This window comes from Terrapene carolina, unplaced genomic scaffold, assembly GCF_002925995.2.
Source record: "Terrapene carolina triunguis isolate 2854851 unplaced genomic scaffold, T_m_triunguis-2.0 Scaffold38, whole genome shotgun sequence".
Lineage (NCBI taxonomy): Eukaryota > Metazoa > Chordata > Testudines > Emydidae > Terrapene > Terrapene triunguis.
The window spans coordinates 10,100,173-10,120,805 of record NW_020664389.1 but is presented as its reverse complement, the minus strand read 5'-3'; the positions used below and the strand labels follow the sequence as shown (position 1 = coordinate 10,120,805).

General features: G+C 37.3%; 1 protein-coding gene across 1 annotated transcript in view; it reads left to right on the top strand.

The window, feature by feature from the left end:
• GBE1 (1,4-alpha-glucan branching enzyme 1) overlaps positions 1-16,087 on the top strand; it is a 304,322-nt gene extending 288,235 nt beyond the window's left edge. The window contains exons 15-16 of the mRNA XM_026652625.2: positions 1,307-1,424; positions 13,975-16,087. Coding sequence (XP_026508410.1) covers positions 1,307-1,424; positions 13,975-14,031 — 175 coding nt within the window. The 3' untranslated portion in view covers positions 14,032-16,087. The remainder of the gene's footprint in view (positions 1-1,306; positions 1,425-13,974) is intronic.
• Positions 16,088-20,633: the final 4,546 nt, after the last annotated feature.

The window sequence follows — 20,633 nt, the reverse complement described above, 5'->3', positions numbered from 1 at the left end:
AGATTCCCAGGATCAACCTGGGTTAGCCCTAAAAGACATTCTTTCCTGACAGATTACAACTGCCACCTTTTGCAACCATAGACTATAATTCATTTGTGTATATATGTTGCCTGCTTTAACCTTTAAATAATCTTTCATTTCTTTTTCCTAGTTAATCAATCCTTAGTTAGTTTGCTATAGGATTGGCTACAAGCATTGTCTTTGGTATGATATCTGAGGTACAAATTGATCAGGGGTAAGTCTCTTAGGACTGGAAGCAACTTGAATTTTTTCTGATCTTTAGTGTATGGCAACCAACTATCACTGAATCCAGCTTTCCCGAGTGGCAAGATAGACAGACTGGAGTGCCCAAGGGGACTGTATGTAATTCCATGATAAGACTGTTATAGTGTTTCAGTTCACTTTTTTTTTTTTTTTACCAGATTGATGAAATCTAATTATAGAACATACAACCAGTTTGGGGTTTCTGCCCTGCTTTTTGACAGTCTGCCCTGAGGCTGGCACTCATGGTTGTGAATTACTCCAAAGAGGGTGACAATTATATCGTGGTAATAAATTATATCCTTAGATTTGTATAATTGTGGCCAGACACACTATGTTTTAAAAAAATGTTTTCCGTTAACAATACATGTATTTGTCCCCCACATAAAAACAAATAGGCTTCTGTACTGTGTCTCCGGACAGAGTTGTATTAATTAACTTTGTACCCGTTTATTTAGACTAAAACTATGTATTTTCACCACTATCAGATTAACTCACCTGATCCAAGACTCACTGAACCCAATTTAAAGATGACAATATACCACTAAATCACAGTAGCCTATGATATTTGGTTATTTATCACTGTCAAGGTACTTTAAGAAATATTCGTTTTAATCCAATTCACTTTTTGTTCATTGTTTGTTCCATTGCATGATTGGTGTAGTCAATCATAGATATCTGCCTAAACTAAAGTATTTAAAAATATCTTTTATATATATATATATATATCACTGACAGGAAATTGCAAAGGACATCAGATCACATTTGTCTTTCCTAAGAATCTGTCATAAGATGGATATTTCAGTAAATAGGAAAAAGAAATGCTATAACTTAGTGTATAAGAAAACACTAAGATACAAGTGTGGAGTTTCTGTAGTTGACCATGTATCTCTTCCCCATCCTCCCCAACCCTCTTCCTCTTCTTGAATGGTTTAATGTGGGTTTTTTGTTTTTTTTTTTAATGTTGGAATATATTGATGTGCAATGCCAAACAGCATTTTTCTACATTTAACAACAGTGATAGTTCCTTAATAAATTGTTTTAAGTATAAAATTGCGCTGGATTCTGATGCACCAGAATATGGAGGACATCAGAGACTGGACCACAATACAGAATACTTCACTGAACAATATTCACATAATTTTCGATCTAATTCTCTTTTGGTAAGTAAAAGTTTTCATTCTGTTTAACTTATTTCTCAAGTAATTTTGATATATTTGGAGTCAACAACAAACAACTGTAGATAGATTGAAATTTTTGTTTGTCTGTCTGTTGGTGTTTTTTTGAGGGAGGATATTGAAATCTTCCAAAATCAGTGTTTGCATGAAAGCAATAGATTAAATTAAAGGCCATTAGTGATGGATATGATTTGTTTTGATTTTCTCTTTGACATTCCACTTAAATTTGCTTGCACCTTCCTAGGACAAAATTATTGTTATATTCAAATATTCTTTGCATAGAAAGATGCATGAAACTATTTTAATGTGCATTTGAGTTATCACTGTGATAATCACAATATTCATTTGCTTCATTTTCATGTATGAGTAACCTTGCATGCTTACCTTGTGATTAGAGCTGGGTAGACACTCTCATTTTTTGCATTGCTGCTTCCCAACCACCACCACCCTCCACAAATTTGGATCTGGGCAAATCATGTGTTTTCAAGAGGCTGGGCAAATCATGTGTTTACTTCCTTAGCTGGCAGAAAAAACTATGTAAGGTAGAATGGACATCATACATTCTCACAAAATGATTTGAGGGGGCTCCAGCTCTAGGCTGAAATAAGGGTTCCACACACTGTCACAGATAGGGTCGGGTATATATTATAATTTCTTTGGACCAAAACCTTGTGTAATTCTTCTGTTAGAAGCTGCCTTTCACCTTAGCAGAATATTTATTTTGAAAGCACAATCACTAGCCATATATACATCTGGAGATTTTTTTTTTTTTTTGCCTTTTTTCCATTCTGAGATTTTTGTTCCATCTACTAATGATGCCTGACTGTGTATACAATATATTGTATAACCATTTTCTCCTCTTGAATGGCATATGTGAAGTGACTTGGTTGTCTTAGCCAAGTTTCTACTGGATAAGTATCTATATTACAAAAAACTACAAATACAGCTGGCACTCTTGTTCAGTCTTAGTAGAAACTAAGATTTGAAAAGGCATGGATATTATTACACTCACCGTTGGAAGTGAGCCATGTGGTTCAGGACTGAGCCACATCGGTTTGTCAGCATGAGGAAGTTTGTACTATATCTCTCTGTACTAGATTCATATCATAATATCATAGTGTAATAGATTACATTGTATCATGTGAGTGCCAGTACTGTTTCTGCTGTGCCATACCTCTTCTGAGGTTAAATGGAGGACTTCGGTTCCCAGGGCTGCCCCATCACCTTTTTTTTTTTTTTTGAGCACTAAATTAATTTTGTAAATTGACAATAAAGAGTGTTTCGTTGTTTTTGTGTGAATTATGTGTTTCTCAGCCGTTTTCATTGCGGAAAAGTTCTTTTCACTTCATGTCTTTCCTCAGAGGATCGTGAAGACTTTTGTCAACATTTATTTAATATCTCAGGCTCACGGTGCCCTTATGGCACAGGTAAGTATTTCTATTGATTTTACTGATAGGGAAACTGAGGCACCAGGAAGTTGTAATTTTTCTCAAGATTCCTTAACACAGAGCTCCAGGAATTCTAGCTTCCAGACCTCTAGTCCCAACCCACTGCCGTAATCACTTGTGAACATTAACTCTCTGCTACTAACTTGTTTATAATACTTAGATGTTAACCTTAACTTGGAATGTAAATACCATTTTTAATTCTTATATGAGGAATATGACAAATGCAAAGCAGACATGATCAGACACGAAATTGAAATATGGGACTTAATAAGAGCGTGTGGAAGAAAAGCATGTAAGACATCAAAAGCAGTTAATATTTTCTTTGAGAACAAGCTGTGGCATGGCAATGGCACATCAATATCAGAATCCCAAGAGTGTCAGTCACCTCACTTTTTTATATCCCCCAGCAATTCAATTCACAGAGCAACTTTGATGGCAACCTTGTAAGAAGCCACCAGTTGGAGGTAAAGTGCCAGTAAAAGGAAGTCAAGTTTAGGAAAGGGACAGAAAAAAAACAAGGCAAAATGTTAGTACTTAAAATAGTTGAAGCAGTTTGGTAGCTGGAGCTTTCAATCCTTATTTTAAAATAAAGCCTATATAAATACCAATTTAGATCCCAATCCTTGGATAAACAGTCGTCTTTGGGGGGGCATTATTACAAATTAGTTAATATTTTCAAAGCTGACTAGGTAATTTCACCGTAGAACTCTCATTCAAATTAATCAAAGTTGTACGGCTACCTTCTCCACTTGGTGTTGACATTTTCAACTGTTATTTTTTTACTGTTGGGTAAATCATCTTGTCTTCTCAAGAAGATGCTTGAGGGCTATGAGTTCCTCATTTCAAAAGTTTGAATTCCTCTCCACTACAATAATAAATAATAAAAATAATAAACAACAATATTATGGTGGCACACAATCTGCACCATAGTTAAGATTGCATCTGAAAGGCTTTGTTTAAATAAAGCCACATGTGAAAGCACTATACAAGAGAATAAAAATATACACAGTATAATAAGACTGTTCCTGGAAATTTAAGCTCAAATAAACATGGAGGGTTAATTTTGAAGGAAAGATGATATATATAGAGCGTAATTATTCTAAAAATATTATTGAATGAAAGAAATCTTCAAAGTAGTGATAGAAAATGAGCAGGAAGAAAATGAGACACATTTGGAGGGGAGAGAGAGGTTGAAGATTAAGTTCTGAAGTGTAGGCCTCATACCAGTAAACTTTGACTACAAGTGGGATGATGGTATGTGAAACCAGATACCTGTTTGTAAAAGTCACAGGGAGCAGGTTTGAAAACCATTAAGAGCTTCAAAACAAACAGAAAAAATAGATCAACAACGGAAAAAGATTGAGTTATCTAAATACTCTCATTTGCTAATTTTGCCATCTCATTGCTCACTCCTATTTCCCAATCATTAAAAAAAATACATTAAATACCACTGATCCTACAGTGGAGTCTTGATGGCATCCCACTGGTAACCTTTTGCCATGATGAAAAGTGACCTTTTATTACTACTATTACTACTAGCCAGTTCCTATATAGGACAATTCTTTACTTCTCATACCATGACAACTTTCCCTAATAACCTTTGGTGAGGGACTTTGTCAAAGCCTTTTGAATGTCTAGGGTAAATTATGTTGGTTCACCCTTTCCTTTTAAAATTTGATGAGGAGTGGGGAGCTAATTACAGTTCTTGCTCATTATAACTGACAACATCTTACATCTGGTTTCTACTTTCTCAGGTATAGAGCTGAAGGAAAAAAAAATTGGTGAACAGTTTATTTGCCTAAAAATACATTTTTCTGTTAAAGCTATTTATTACTTCAAGTCAAATTTGAGAAATAGTTTCAGTCCAATTAAAAAAAAGAGATTTAAAAAAAAATACTGAAATGTTGCGGGGGGGGGTTACTTTTTCAAAGGGAAATATTTTTACATTTTAATTTGAAACATTTCATTCTGAAGTTTAGTGATATTTGGTTTAAAAAATTCTAAGGGTAAAGAAAACACCCAAAAATGAAACTAAAAAAAAAAGAAAGAGAGATTCATTTCAGGTTGAACAAAACATTTTTCTGTTTCTAAAATATCAGTTGTAGTTCAACCCAAAACAAATAAAAATCAGATTTTTCAGTTAAGCCACCAAACTGAAAAACCAAGTGTTCACTCAGCTCTATAGGTAGTGTTACTTACCTACAGAGGAGAGATGGAAATTACTTGGTGGCAGCGCATGTGTGTGAGACTTGGAATTTCAAATGAAGAAAAGTATAACATATATTCAATAATATGCCAAATCATGCCTACCAAATATCGGAGTGTTTACTCTATTTAAATTCATTGCATTCAGGGCACATTGCTTTTTTTAATGGAGGTTTATGGATGAAAGTAATAAAGGAACAGTGAATCTTGTAGCTGTTTAAGGGTTTCTTGTACAGTAACAACACTGACAATTGTTCCTGTGAGTCCTTTTACTGAAAATATAAAGCCATTGTCTTTATAGTAATTCTGCTATTCCCAGCTTCAGAGCATCAGCAATGTCCACACACACACACACACAAAATTGTTGCTGTCTATTATAACTATATAAATATATGTAGATCTTGCAATATATATTGTACTGATATTTTTGCCCATGCTAACATACTGTACTATAATCCTCTCTATTATAATTGGCCTGCAGCTAAGATGCCTTTATTGATAAGCCACTGGCAAAGTAGAATGGATTTTATAAAAAAGTATAATTATATACCTATCAGTAAAACTTAAACTTAGCTTTCTTTTTGCTTTAGGGGGGAGGGATAGCTCAGTAGTTTGAGCATTGGCCTGCTAAACCCAGGGTTATGAGTTCAATCCTTGAGGGGGGCCACTTGGGGATCTGGGGCAAAATCAGTACTTGGTCCTGCTAGTGAAGGCAGGGGGCTGGACTCGATGACCTTTCAAGGTCCCTTCCAGTTCTAGGAGATGGGATATCTCCATTAATTTCAATTTCTTTAGTTGTGTTGAATTAGCTTAAAAAAGTCAACTTTTTAAAGATTGGGAATTATTCAATTTTCCTTATGCACTTATTCATATAGTCTGTTTCCGATATATAATATACAATATTAAAATAATACAACAATTCACAATCGGTTCTATTTAATTTAGGACACTCTCAAAGTAACCCCAAATTATAGTTCTATATTTATATCTATTATTTGGGGTTACTTTGAGAGTGTCCTAAATTAAATAGAACCGACTGTGAATCATTGTATTAAGAAAAATCCTTATTGTCACTTTTCACTTTGGCTCTAACATATAATATTCAGTGCTAGAATTCAATTTTCTGCATTCCTTGTGACAGTTGATAGACTAAAGCGTTCTCATAGAGTGAAATGATCTAAAGCACTTTGTGACCCTTATCTTTGAAAATAGTCATTTGCATAACTTTCATGACAAGGATTTGTGCATTGATTTTTAAGGGCCTGATGTAGTCTTTAGCTGACTGGATTTTTTTATACCATAAAGATTATGTAGAATAAGCTTTGTAGTTAGAAAATTAACGGTTTCTAAAAGAGAAGGGGATAAAATAAAGGTTAGGTCTTTAATACCAGCCAGCTCTTTTTTGATATTTTTACCTCCTATTGTGTACCTGATGATTAAAGCTTTTTAGTTTCTATTCATACATGTTCTTAGATTATTTGATTTCTAAAGGAAAGAAAACATACAGTGGAACGGCTTCTAAAACACCTGGTACTTTTCCAGTAGACTGCATTAGTGTATAATATTCTCTTTAGTTCCACCTCATTCCTTGTTTCCCCTTTCTTCTGTAAACAAAATTATAGAAAAATAGCACAAGAGAAAACAGAAGCGAAATCGTGTGATAGTCTATGCAATAGCTGCAGTTACTTTACAGAACTGAGTTGAGACCATTCTGAAAAATGATTTTCTGCATATTCATGCCTTATAGCTGTAATTTAAAAAAAAAGGCATTCAAAACTTCATTTTACTTTAAATGTAGCTTTTTAGTCTTACAAAGTACCTAATATTGGAGCCAAACATGTAACAAAACTTAATTTTAAATATATTTGACTTAACACATAAATCATATACAGAAAGCAAAACTATCCAATATCTTAATCATTGGCTTATTATATTCTCACTGTAATATCAATGCCCATTTAAAAAAAAATAGAGAGAGAGACATGAGATGATTTCCAAGTAAAATCCTTATTTTAATTAAGTTAAGGAAAAGGTAGCACATACACTGCTGTCAGTCTTCTGCACCCACCAGCTGCAGTACACAGTAGCTGCCTATCAAGTGTTTTTATATAGTGCCCGACACAATAATATCTACCTGTGAATTCTAGTCTTTACTACGTCCAGTGCAAAAATGAGCATGAAATAACTTCTCAGATTGGATTTTGAGCCATCAGAATGAGTTGTAGGCTGGTTTCACTGCAACTCCAGCCAATTTTGTTTGGTGTTGGAGGTATTGGTGAATGTTAGCGTTCCTGTTAACAAATAGTTACCTAATGGTGAAGCTAGCCCGAGTGGTCAGAAAGTGCTGAGTGGGTGCTTGCAAGTAGTAGAAGAGTTTCTGGCTTTCTATATTTGGGGAATACTGTGTGTCAGGGTGTGCTCCCAGATTCCATTCAATGTAGTTGCTCATTTTGCACAAAGCTTTGTAACTATTGCCATTTACTCAAGTTTGTCCCTAAGCAACTAAGTATCTGAAAGGATTTTCATGCAGATTGCTTTGGTTGGTGCCAACTGTCGTCTGTGTTATTGCACCCTTTAAGTAGAAGGACAGTAATGTGAACCCAGTGTGAGGGGGCATTTAAGAAGTTTTCCTATATATTGGCTATGGTAAGCTTTTGTTTCTTGATGTCGTCCAGATTATGAAAGCAACAAACCTAGGGAATAGCATATGACCACCAAGAACAGAATATCTGCATCCCTTGCCAATACCAAAAACATTTGTACATTTGTGTGTTCCTCTACCCTCTATGTGTTATTGTGAGACCATTTGCATCAATGAAACGTGCTTATGGAACCTCGTGAACCTAGATGCAAATCTGCTTAATAATTATACTAAATGTTTAATGTCTTTTATTACACTAGTGGCCAGTCTGTATTGGGGTTGCATTGTCCTAGATACTATACAAATATGTACAAAGAAATAGTCCTAAAGAGCTTTATAGTCTAAAAAGACAAGTAATATGCAAATGTTTTTGAAGATAAATCAAATATATAAAAATTACAAATTTTTGTTATTATAAAGAACCTAGCATCCCCATATATCTTGTATGCTCATCTGTGACTTAAGGGTTGTCTACATGGGGACACTCAGGCAAATTAATCCAAATGTACTTTTCAAATAGATTAAGGAAACCTCATTTAAACGCTTGTGTGGGGGCTCTTATTCACAATTAAAGGGGCCTTAATTTGGTTTAGTTCAATTCAGTGAAAAGCACCTTAATTCACTGAATTAAGATAAACCGAATTAAGGCCACTTCAGTTCTAAATAAGAGCATCCACAGAGGTTTAGCGTGGTTTAAGTAATCCACTTTAAACATTAATTTGGATTAATTTTCCTGACTGTTCCCAGGTAGGCAAGCCCTAACATGACTTTCTGCTTTCTCTCACCTTGCTGAGAGTCTTTGTATCCTCAACGATTAATATCCACCTTTCAAAGCCTATATTTCACAGGCCAGTCTGCATGTCTTTGTCACAGTCAATTTCATTATTGTCCTTTCAATTAGGTATTTTCCTTAACACAACTCTGCCCTCCCATAGTCACTTTCTGTTCTGAAATGTGACTTAGGGACAGAGGTCTAAACCCTTTGCAGCATAGGCTTTCTGGCAGAGGTGAATTTTGAAGGAGAAGAGGATAGTCAGCTTACGGACTAGTTCAGGAAAGGTAATGTGAGAAGCTGACAAACATGCAGAGGAGCTGAAGGGCCAATGTGATGAGACAAGAACTGACAGAATGGGAAACAGAGTTATGAAGGACCTTGAAGGTGAGGACCAGGAAGATGGAAATTGATCTAGTGAATCAGAAGAGAATACAGTGGGAGGATTCAGAATTGGGTGAAGTGATTAGAACAGGCAAAGAAGATGATCTTAGCAGCCAGTTTTCTGTGAAGAGGAGAGATGATACAGGTGTTTGGGAGGCTGGAGATTACCGTAATCCAAATAGGAAGTAATGAGGGCATGGATGTGTCCTAAGACTTTTTGGATAGAAAGAAAAGGGTGGCTCTTACAAATATAATGGAGAAAGAAGCAGCAACATTTGGCCACAGCTTGATTTTTTAAAATGCAAACGAGAGGGAGAAGTCAAAGATGTGAACCTCACGTTATGGGCTTGAGTGACAGGGAGGATGGTGTAGGTGTTCAGTGACAGAATGGGTGGTGTGCAGAGTGAGTTGGGAGGGAAAACCAGGAGTTCAGTTTTATCTCTCGTTAACTTCAATAGATGATGAAACATAAAGGAGGAGATTCAAAGACAGGCTCAGATTTGCTATTGGAGGGAAGGGACAGGTCAGGACTGGAGATAAAGTTTGTAGTTGAAACCATGTGAGTGGGTGAAATAACGCAGAGATAGTGTGTAAATGGAGGAGAGTGGGCCAATAAGAGCCTTCTGGGACCCCTGCAGAGAATGAAAGAGGGGGAGGAGGATCCACAAAAAATACACCAATCTGATAGCTTAAGAAAGGACACAGGACTTTGAGGGGCATGATCAAGGTCTGTGCTCATGTGTGTCTTGAACTCACCTGAAATCTGGATACGTTTTGGCCAAATGCACAAGCATCAGCTTAAATCCACAAAGTTTGAGCAGAGACAGGTTGATACAGTTCTTAAGGCCAAGAAGCAACCCCACCACTTGTGCAAATCTCATCTTTGTTGTCTTTTGGGAGGAAAGGGTTTGTGTGTTTATCCTGTCCCCTTTCAGCTCCTGGATGCATTCTGGTGGCCACCTCTGAAGAATCTTCCAGGGACCCAGTAGCAACTTGAATATTACAAAGTTATAAGGATGGGGCAGTCACAAAGTAGGCTAAGTGCTTTCGAGTCCCTAAGGTCTTCATAGTACTCTCCACTACCCCTTGTTGCAGTAGGAGAGGGGAGATGTTCTCTTTCCCACAGCAGTGGATTCCTAAACAAACGAAGTGACGAGAGAGCACAAGATAAGCCTTAGTGCACAGTTGCTAGGAAACTTGTTTGCTTGGAGGTTTGGGTATTACAAGTCCACTCAAATGGATCCTGCAAGGCTTAGTTCTTGGAAACAAAAACTGGATACTGTAGGGTTTGTTCAGCCCTAATGAGGACACATTTAACACTGTTTAAAACATTTTTGGCATCAGCAAACGTAAATTATTCAAGGTAACACCTGATAATGCTCTTATGCTAAAGTACGTCTGATACTTTGGCCAGAACATCCTTCTTTGTGTCTTGTACCGCTTAAGACACAGCATCTGATAGATGCTTTTAAAGTGATCTTGAGGGTTTAGTCTATATACTCTATTAAACATTTGAATAACATTCCTGTTCTTCATAAGAAATTACAAGTACATGTATTTTGAATAAAGGAATATAAATCCTACAGAGTGTAAGAGATGCATGCATTTGTCAAACTATCATTGTTTACATACAACCTTCTGCTGTCTCTTGCACACAGTCTAGGTTGGCAATTCACAGCTAAAATATTTTGATACTTATAGTGCCCTTAAGAAGATGAAAATTGAAAATTAAAAACCCGTAAACACCACATTTTAGGAAATAGCGTGTGCGCATGCAAAGTACATTTTTGAACTCCAAAAAGTGGGCATGGGGCCATACAGAGAGAAATGAAGACCTGGTCCTCTGCAAAAGAGCTTCCAGTCTAAATTGCATAGGACACCAAGTGTTAGTAATAAAAGAGAAGGAAGGCCTTTGGCTAGCTTCTCTTTTGAGTTTGCCCAGGAATGGAAGGTTTGATACTAGGTGGTAACTAATTAGGCCCTGTGCAGCAAGAGTGGGTTTAATCAGCATTGGACTATTCTATTCTAATTAGGTTCTTATACAGCCCTCATCACCATAGTATCCAGTCAGACTATTGCAAGTTTTAAAGAGGGAAAGGAAGATTCCTTCACTGAATGAAAATCTACTTCCCTAAAAATATTTTGTTTAAATGCATAGATTTTATATTGGTTACCTGGGAGGGTTTGAAGATAGTTAACAAACATGCGTTCTCTGAAGATATAGGGCCTGATTCACATCTCTGTTACAGCCCCCTGTAAAATCATTTTACACCACCAGAGTTTTGCTAAGTCACTATTATCATGCCCTAAAGGGACAGCTGAGGATTTCTCTGGCACTGGGGAATCCTCCAGTGGCATAAAGACAGCCTTACAGTATCCACTTCCCTGCTCAGGCATAGAATACATGGTAAAGGCTAGAAATGGGAGAGTTGAAACATAATATACTAATCCACAAGGCAAAATGATCACTAGGGAATCATTCTAGCAAGGATAAGTTAGAACATCCAAGTGGTTGCACATACATGCACCAGGGGGCAGTTAGTGATGTGAAAGGGTGACTTCGGCAAACCCATCTTTTTCCTTCTCCTTCCTCACCCCTGCACTGAGCATAATCTGCACTGAACTCTATGCTAAATGCCCACTGACATTAGATAACTCAGGCTCATTGGTTGCAAACCCACATTAGAAACTATTTCCTTTATTTCTTTTGCTAATCCGCTCTTCTCTTGTTGGCTTTTATTGTGTAACTCGTCTGGAAGGCATTTGATACTACAAGAGTTTTGTAGCCATCAAATAGTTGTAATTGTATTGTTGGGTTTCTATGTATCTATATTAGTTGAACATTATGACTTCCACCTGGCTGGACACATTGAGTTTTTGTTAGGCTGATAAATATTTCACTCAGAAATTGATTGCTATAAGAGCAATGTCACTGAATTTTAAACACATGGCTTCAGGAGGTCAGTCATGTGCTTTGTGTTTCATTATAGTGTGTGTAATATGGTGGCCATTAAAAAGTCAGTGTGTGCCAGCAGTTGCCATACAGTAGTCTCTGGAATAGCATAATTTCCCTTATAATTCTTATAAGAGCTCTCAAATACCTATGTATACCAGTTTGGAGTGGGACAAGTCTTCTGAATAACTTCTACTGTAGCACTATAAGGAATCTTGATCTATATTCATATTTGTCATAGTTGCTCTCAACTGTTTTACTGCTCTTTAACATTTTATTTAACACCTGATGGGTGCTACATAAGCTGTGTGAAATCCATTGGTGTGATGGTAGTTGTCAGTGAATAGGTGCCCGCATATTTGTCACTGCTTTGATTCAGGAAAGAGGCTGAATTGTGAAAAAGCATGGAGACGGTAACTAGAAATAATTCCTGTAAGTCAGGAGTCGGACCTATGGGCAGGGCGGAATTGAGGTACAGCAGGGCTCATTGAGCTGCAGCTCTCCTGGGGATAAATGGAAGACTTGTGCCATATTTAGAGAGTTCGGAACCATTTCCCAACCACAAAAACTGCTTTTGAAAACATGTTTAAAATTCTGGTTTGTAAGAAAATGCAGTGGTGTCACATTGGGCTAGCTCCTCAACTGGAGTTAATTGACATAATTCCATTGACATCAGCAGAGCTATGCCAGTTTACTTCAGCTGAACACATGGCCCATAATATTTTTAATGACGTGTTCCTAACTTGGACACCAACCAGAGCAATCATTATTCCCTTTGTCAAACTTCATTTTTGTAGTTGTAGCTGTAGTAACTTTTCACATCTGTGGAATCATTTTTATTGGAAACTCTCTCTCTCATTTAAATCTACATAATGAATTTCTCTGTAAATTCATAACTTCCAAACCTTTTTCTGTGAGCTAGTTGACTTAAACCAACTTTATTTGGTATTTCCTCTTCTCCTGAACAGATTTGTAGGAGTTATTTATCAATGAAACCTTCTGGGATATCACTGTGTTTACTAGTGACCCCAGTTGAGATGCATTGGACATGCTACGGTCTGGTTCGATGAAGATCAGTTGTTCTTTTTTTCTCTCTCTTTTTCCTAAAGCTGTTTGCTTTTCTGCCTTTCATTCCAGTTGCAAACTATGAAAGCCTTTCAATACTGTCAGTCAGGCTCTAACTTGGAGATAACATGGCTGAAAATAGCAGAATTTTAAGAATGCCCAGGAAAAGAAAGATGACCTAAACAAGGACATTGTCAAACTGAAACAAATAACCCTCAATCATGTGTTAGTTTTTATAATTTCATTTTTAATGAGTTGTTCCGCATATATGAGCAGCTGTATTTGTCAATGGTTAGAATGCCACATAGCAAAATATTTGGTAAACATGTCAAGATATGTTTTTCCCATTGTGAATCTAATCTGTGCTTAGAAGGAATAAATATAATTGTCACAAATTCTTTTTCATCTTTGAGAAATCTTTTTAAATAATTCAAGTTGTTTATCATAATCCAAAGGTTAAATAAAAACATCATTTGACTAGAAAATCAAAATTGAGCAATGATCAATTGGAATCAATTTCTATGTTCAACATTTTGTTCTATCAGATACTTACGTTCCATAGATGTCAGAATGGTAAAAATGCATTGCTGTGTTATATTTCTTGTATTTACCTGTGTGAAATGACATCACAGACCTTGAGGCAGCTTTAATTCACAACACAATACTGTTCAAATGCTGTGGTAAGAGTTTGTAATTTATCACTGTGCAGTCTATCGACCTAGATGTCCTCAAATTTCTTAACTCGGCAATTGCAAATCAAATGGAGTCCTCTAGTGGTAATTGCATAAAAATATCACCCTATGGCTGATCGTAAGTAAGGGGGGAAATCCTACAATGAGGGTCTGATTAAGATTGCCTTGCATGACTCTGACATGGGAGAGTGGGCAATCAATAATTACACTTTAAATGTGATTCATAGTAATTACACATTTCAAAAATGTTTGGTAAGTTTTAATGACCTAAAATGTTTCACTCTCAAATGCATGTTTATGTAGTGATTTATACAGCCCCAATGAAAAATCATGTCAAGTGTGATTCATGTTCTGTTGTTGTTGTTCTTTTATTAGGTGTACATTCCAAGCAGAGTGGCGATTGTGCTCCAGAATATGGACATCCCGAACTGAAGAACTACATAACCATCACTGCAGAAGCACAATGTGGAGAAGAAATATTGTACCAACACTCAACATCACAGAATTCACACTATGGCTGCTTTTTTAAACTAAACATAGTAATATTAGGTCATTGAAATGTAGGATTAATATTTACATATAATTATAGTGCTCTCAAGTTGCTAAAATCTAATTCAAGGAGACAATATATGAAAGAAATAGAAAGAAAAATGCATCTTTGCATTTCTGATGTTACAGCATTACATTTTAAAACATTTCAGAGCAGCTGGCATTCTCAATTAAACTGTCATTTCCAGTGTCTTATCAGGAACAATGTTGTACTGAAAGTGTTCTTGCTCTGATTTCAGCAATTTCTTTGAATCCTTTTTTATCATTTTGGTATTGAATTCAAATATCCATTACAGATCATTGTCTCCTGTTAGGATAAAGAGAAAAACAGCATGTTGAAGTAAAACATAAATAATCTGACAAAAGGCAGCCTTCTGTGTTTGAGGGATCCCATTCTGCAGCAAATTCCAAGATACATCTAGGATGTGCAGTTTTTCCAATCAAGAATACTGTCCTCTGCCATTTTTATTTAATGAAAATTTCACAGTAAAATCTTAAAAGCTAGTGGATAAACTGGGACACGTCACTTGGGTTCTAGTCATGCCTCTCTGTCACTTATCTGTTCTGTGATCTTGGGCAAGTCATTTCACCCTCTGTTCCTCAGGTTCCATATCTGAAAAATGGGGCTCATGATACTTGCCTACCTTTTACAAAGCATTTTGAGGTGAGAAGTGATCTGTAAGAGCTAAGTACATTTCAGTACATTTACTGAAATGGTACAATAAGTGAAACTGTTTTAAAAAGAACATTTATTCTTTTACATACTCTCTCATAAATCTAAGGACCCTGTAGCCACTGGTTTTACTGCTTCCTAAAGCTGCCATTTAACTTGGAGCACTTGTAATGTTGATCTTGCATTTTTATAATTTAAAAAATATTTTGCTTACCAGGGAAGAAACAGTATTAGAAATATAGATATATGTTGTTCAAACCAAGCTTTTTGATACGTTCAAGCTAGTGAATGGTTTGGAGTGCTGGCTGAAATTGTTGTCTACGTGAATTCTTTACAAGAAATCCAGCATAGTAAAGAATAAGATTCTGTATATTCAAATTGTATCGGCAGAGTATTCATTTTAACTCTGAAAAGGTCATACAGATTTAAAGACAAATGCTTTATTTTGCTACACTAATTTAAAAACATGTTGACATACATATTTGTATATGCTCCAAAATGAGGTTTTATTTTGCTTTACAATCTATTTTGATTTACAGTTCCAAGGTTTCTAATTCAGAACTATTCAACAGAGAAAATGTCCCCAACAGGTTTTATTAATTCATAGTTCTATACATCAGTCATCTTCTATGTAAGCTTTGTCTTCTAAATGGCTGAACATTTATGCCCACACTGACACAAACCTTGCATGTTTTTTATTATACTTACTAGAACTTTAACTTGAAAATATTTCAAAAACAAAAGAATGAGTGGGACAGCATAATATAACATGATGGGAAGCCAGTCTTTTGATGATTTCACATTAAAATGGGTTCATGAACATCCCAACTCTTACTGTATTCTGTGCAACAGATATATGAAAGACAAATACCATATGCAACAGTGCTATGTAATGTCACAGCTCTTTTCCGTCCCTTAATTCATTGTGCATTAATGAGCTATAAATGCATTCCCGTACACTTATGCTTAAAAAAGTAAACTGAAGTGTTTTCATAACTGGAACCAATTATTGTTTCCAAAGTTGTAAACTTTGTAGTGAAATAACAAGCAATGTAATTATCTGCTATATTTACGTTAAATTGATCTACTAATATATCCTGTAGATTTTACTGGCACATGTTCCAGCGTTCCAAAATGTAATGCAAGGCAATTGCCTTTGTCAAACTATTGTGCAAGAGAAGCAATAAATGTGTGATGTGAAGTAGAAACTGTAAAATTACATGCAAATAAACTGTGAGAAGGGTAAAACATAAATGCATATGCGGTTTTCTTCACTCATAAAAAATGTGTAATAGTCTAATACTGGAGGCTAACACTAGATATTACTGGTAGGGTTTGAAATCAGGAATTTGCCTCAAGCACTCAGAAGCAATCTAGTGGTTTGCTGCTCAAGAATGATATGTTGTTCGTTTTACATACTGAATACTTACAAAAGATTATATTTAAAAACAATTAAAAGACGATTAAGGTTAAAAAGTCAGGCACTTAAGTTAGGAAATGCCAGAATTAAGGTTGCCTGTGCAATCTTAATTTGACCTTCATGTATGTATGCATTACAATACAGTCTTGAATTACATGATCACATACTATTTTTTTTCCATGGGATGCCTGTCTCATTAGTTGCACAGGATAAATCTGCTCTGGGGATGAATCAGGGTTGTGTTATGAAGCAGGCTGCTGTCTATAGGACCCCTGCCTCATTGGTTTAAGACATTGGAAGATGTATAGTGAATGAGGAGGAGGATTGCAGGAAGTGAAAGGATGGTCTCTTGTAATTAGAGAGAGAAGGTGGGTGAGGTAATGTGTTCTATTGAACCAACAGAATGTCCGCCTAGAGAACTAGATTCTGTCCCTGCCTGGGCCACAGGGTTCCTATGTGATGCTGGGCAAGTCATTTAAACCAAGTGGCCACTGCATTCCTCATTTTCTTGGTATCCAGCTTGTGACAGCTGAGGTATGATTTTGCAAAAGTGATGAGCACTTGCAGCTGAGGACAATGTTAGCTGTGCTCTGAATATATGAAGTGCTATCTAATGCGAAGTATTCATAAAAGTCAGGCCCTAGGCTTCTCAGAATGGGCATGCAATATTAGTTTATACATTTGACAGTTTTGTCTTTAATCTCAGTGCTTCAGTTTCCCAGTGAAAAATCAGAATAATCTCACCTCACACAGGTGCAATGAAGATATATCCATTAATGTTTATAAAGCATTAAGATATTGTAGTGGGACCACCATAATAAAGTCCATAAGGAAATTAATAATTTTGTATTCAATGGGTTTGGGAACCATACATTAAATGTTGAGAATAAAAAAAATTGAATACAGATCTGTTCAGTGAGTACTGTCCATCCTGTACACTGAAAGGGGCAGCAGTCATGAGGAAAAAATAGTATGTGATCATATAGTTGGACTGTATTATAAAGCATATTCACAGAGGGGTCAAACTAAGGTTGCACAGGCAGGCAACCTTAATTCTGGCGCTTACTAAATTTCAAGTGCTTGACTTTGCATCCTTAGTGTTCATTTAATTTAGTTTTTTAAACTTTTGCTTCTATTCCTTCTCCCCCTGTCCTGCATCTCTTCCCCCTTTATCTCATCTGTTCCTCACCCCTGCATTCAAGATGGGCTGTTCCATCCTCCCCTGTGCTGCCTGGGTACCTGAAGGGACACCATTGAGAGCACAGCAGAGACAGGCTTCCTGCTCTCAGTTCCTGTACCCTTCACGACAGTGGCCCCCTGCAGTCCCGGGATGGAGCGTGCTCAGTTGCTTTGTGAGAGCGGTGAACTTGCAGTCTGTTCAGCACATAGAAGCTCTGAAGGGATGGAACATGATCAGTGCAGATGGTATTTAGTTTGTTTACCTGCAACGTCCACAGGTTCGGCCGATCGCAGTTCCCACTGGCTGCAGTTCGCTGTACCAGGCCAATTGGGGCTGCAGGAAGCAGCGGCCAGCACATCTCTTGGCCTAGAACGGCGAACTGCAGTCAGTGGGAGCTGCGATCGGCCGAATCTGCGGACGCTGCAGATAAACAAACTGTCCCGGCCTGCCAGCAGATTTCCCTGATGGGCTGCGTGCCAAAGGTTGCCGATCCCTGATGTAGAGTGTTAAGAAAAATGAACTGCAAATGCTATACTGCTGCAAGAGTGTGTCCCCCCCCCCGTAGAAATATTTTTATATGTCTTATTCCTAAAGGTCCACTTGGATCTCTAGTAGAAAGAAAAACTCGTCCGTGGCTGATTATTCACTGACCCCCAAAAGAGTGTTTTTTACCATGGGATAATGAATGTGTTACTCATCCCACTGGAAAAACATAGTGGAGTTTTACTGCCAGGTAAAGTAAGCAATGTCCACCAAAGGGAGGTGGCGTAGTGCTGACTTCATCTAGACACATGGCAATAAACACTGTAAGTGCCTTGTTTCCATTTAGGAATAGAGTGAAATAACTATAGTATGTTAATTATCTTGGGTTGTTGTTTTTTTTTAAAGCACCTTTGTATCAGTGAAGACAAAAGCCAGTGGGCTATCTTTTTTCTGTTTTAGCTCTGAGCCAAGTCAATTGTGTTACTCCTGGCCTTGCCAGCATGTGATTATAGCTGTAGACAAATGTGAATAACTTCTCTACTTGTAAACATAAGTAACTTTCACACTTAATTTGTCTTTGTAGACGTTCACCCAGCATTTAAAAAATAAAATAAAATGGAATTTCCTTCAAGTGACTGCTCTGTGTTACAGTAAAGATGCAGAAAATTAAATTAACTGCAACGAAAGCGTGTCCCATGTAGCATTTGAAATTTTGTCCATTACTTTGTCGCAGTTTCTTTCATGCACTGACCTTTGTTTCTGTGTATTTTTTGTTACAATGGTATTGGGCCAACATAAAATTTGTTGAGCCTTTCTAGATTATATAACACATAGGTGTGATTGCTGTCTGTCAGCTTCAGGAAAGAGGAATTTCAGTCTTCAGATGCTGCTTATAAATTGACAACACCCGTTTCCAATAATAAGTTGAGAAAAAGCCCACTTGCCTTTGCAATTCTAGTAATCACTTTGTTCTCTGTTACTGTGGCATGTTTTTGTCAGAAGACAGGAAGCCCTTTTTGACTGATGAAAAAAGCCTATGCCTGTAGATTAGGTTTGGAGAGCTAATTGGGAAAATACACCATGTCCAAGTATAAAATGTATTTTTCCATGCAAGGTTGTTTGTGTGAAGTGGATGAATATTTGCTTATTCACTGTACTGAAAGAGTTGAAGGACTCTGTGTGGTGAGTCATTTTAGTCCCAAAACAGGCTTGTAAAAATATCACACACTCAGGGTATGTCTACATCCAGCCGCTAGTTCGGCGGCTGGGAATCGAAGTTCTGGGTTCGACTTATCGCGTCTTGTCTGGACGCGATAAGTCGAACCAGGAAGTGATCGCCGTCGACTGCGGTACTCCAGCTCGGCGAAAGGAGTACCGCGGCGTCGACGGGGGAGCCTGCCTGCCGCGTGTGGACCGAGGTAAGTTCGAACTAAGGTATGTCGACTTCAGCTACGTTATTCACGTAGCTGAAGTTGCGTACCTTAGTTCGAATTGGGGGGTAAGTGTAGACCAGGCCTAAGAGGCAAGTAAACAAATTTGCATTTTATATGCAAAGTGCAGGAATTAGCTTGGCTCTTGTGTATTTTATAGGTAAGGAACAAATTGATTGTTTGACTGTACATGACTGGCATGTCCAGGCTTGAGAGGGAGTGCACTTGGGTGACTAGAAAAGGGGATGGAACATCAGAATTGATCCAGTGTATTCTTGGTTCTGCCACTGACTCTCTGTGAGTGAAATTCATCCTTGTGCAGAGCCAGAGCAAGGCCTTAGCATCTCTGAAACCCTAGTCTAAGGACTTACATGGGTCATTGATGAGTGCTAGCCCTCTAAGCAGGGGTGAATTTGACCTTGTATGACTGGGGCAATTGTTGTTAAACTTTCCCAAATCTATTAATTAATATCTTACCTAATCACATGGCTGTTTGGTTTTAGTTTTTGTAAAGCCCATTCTTTGTAATTATCAAATCTCCCAGACCCCTTTCTCCTAAGTTTTGAAAGCAGAGTATGGAATTTTATATGCATGAGCTCCTGATAATTTCAATTAGATTGGTACAGCTTAAAGTCTGTGCAATTCTTTGGTCTCTGAATGCACGACCACTTTTCCAGGTGACAAGCCTCCTACCTGTTTTTCTAGGGGTAGATGTGAAACTATGCCCCATATTCTTCATAGAGATATGCTTATGATAGGAATATGGCATACCTAAGATATGTTTTATGCAAGATGGATCATGTGAGGTATCATTGGAAAGGTTATGATTTACTGAATATGATTGTCCTATTTGTATGCATGTATCTTTTCTGTATCTGAAGTTAGGAATATGAACTATGTATCAATTACAAAAATGTTTGCACTTGGGGAACGCCCAACAGACAAAATGCCATCAGTCTGGCTGGTTAGTCATTGGGCCATTAGGGAGAACAATAGGACTTTGAATATGCTAATCTCCCACCTTCCTCAGAACTTCCTGGGATGCTGCTTTGACACTGCAGGGTCATGTGCTTATGTCACCTGGTACTGGACCCCATCTTGGCCTGCTAGTATTTTTCCGCAAAGCGGATGGAGACCAAACTAGGGAACAAAGGATTCACGCCATATGTAAACCCTATGTAAGGGAGGGAAGTGAGTTAATCAGGGCTCTTCACTGAATCCCCGCCTAAGATTATTGCTGAGAAGATCTAAGAAACAAGGACTGAGGGGAAGGAGAAGAGCTGAGCCTGGGCCGGAAAA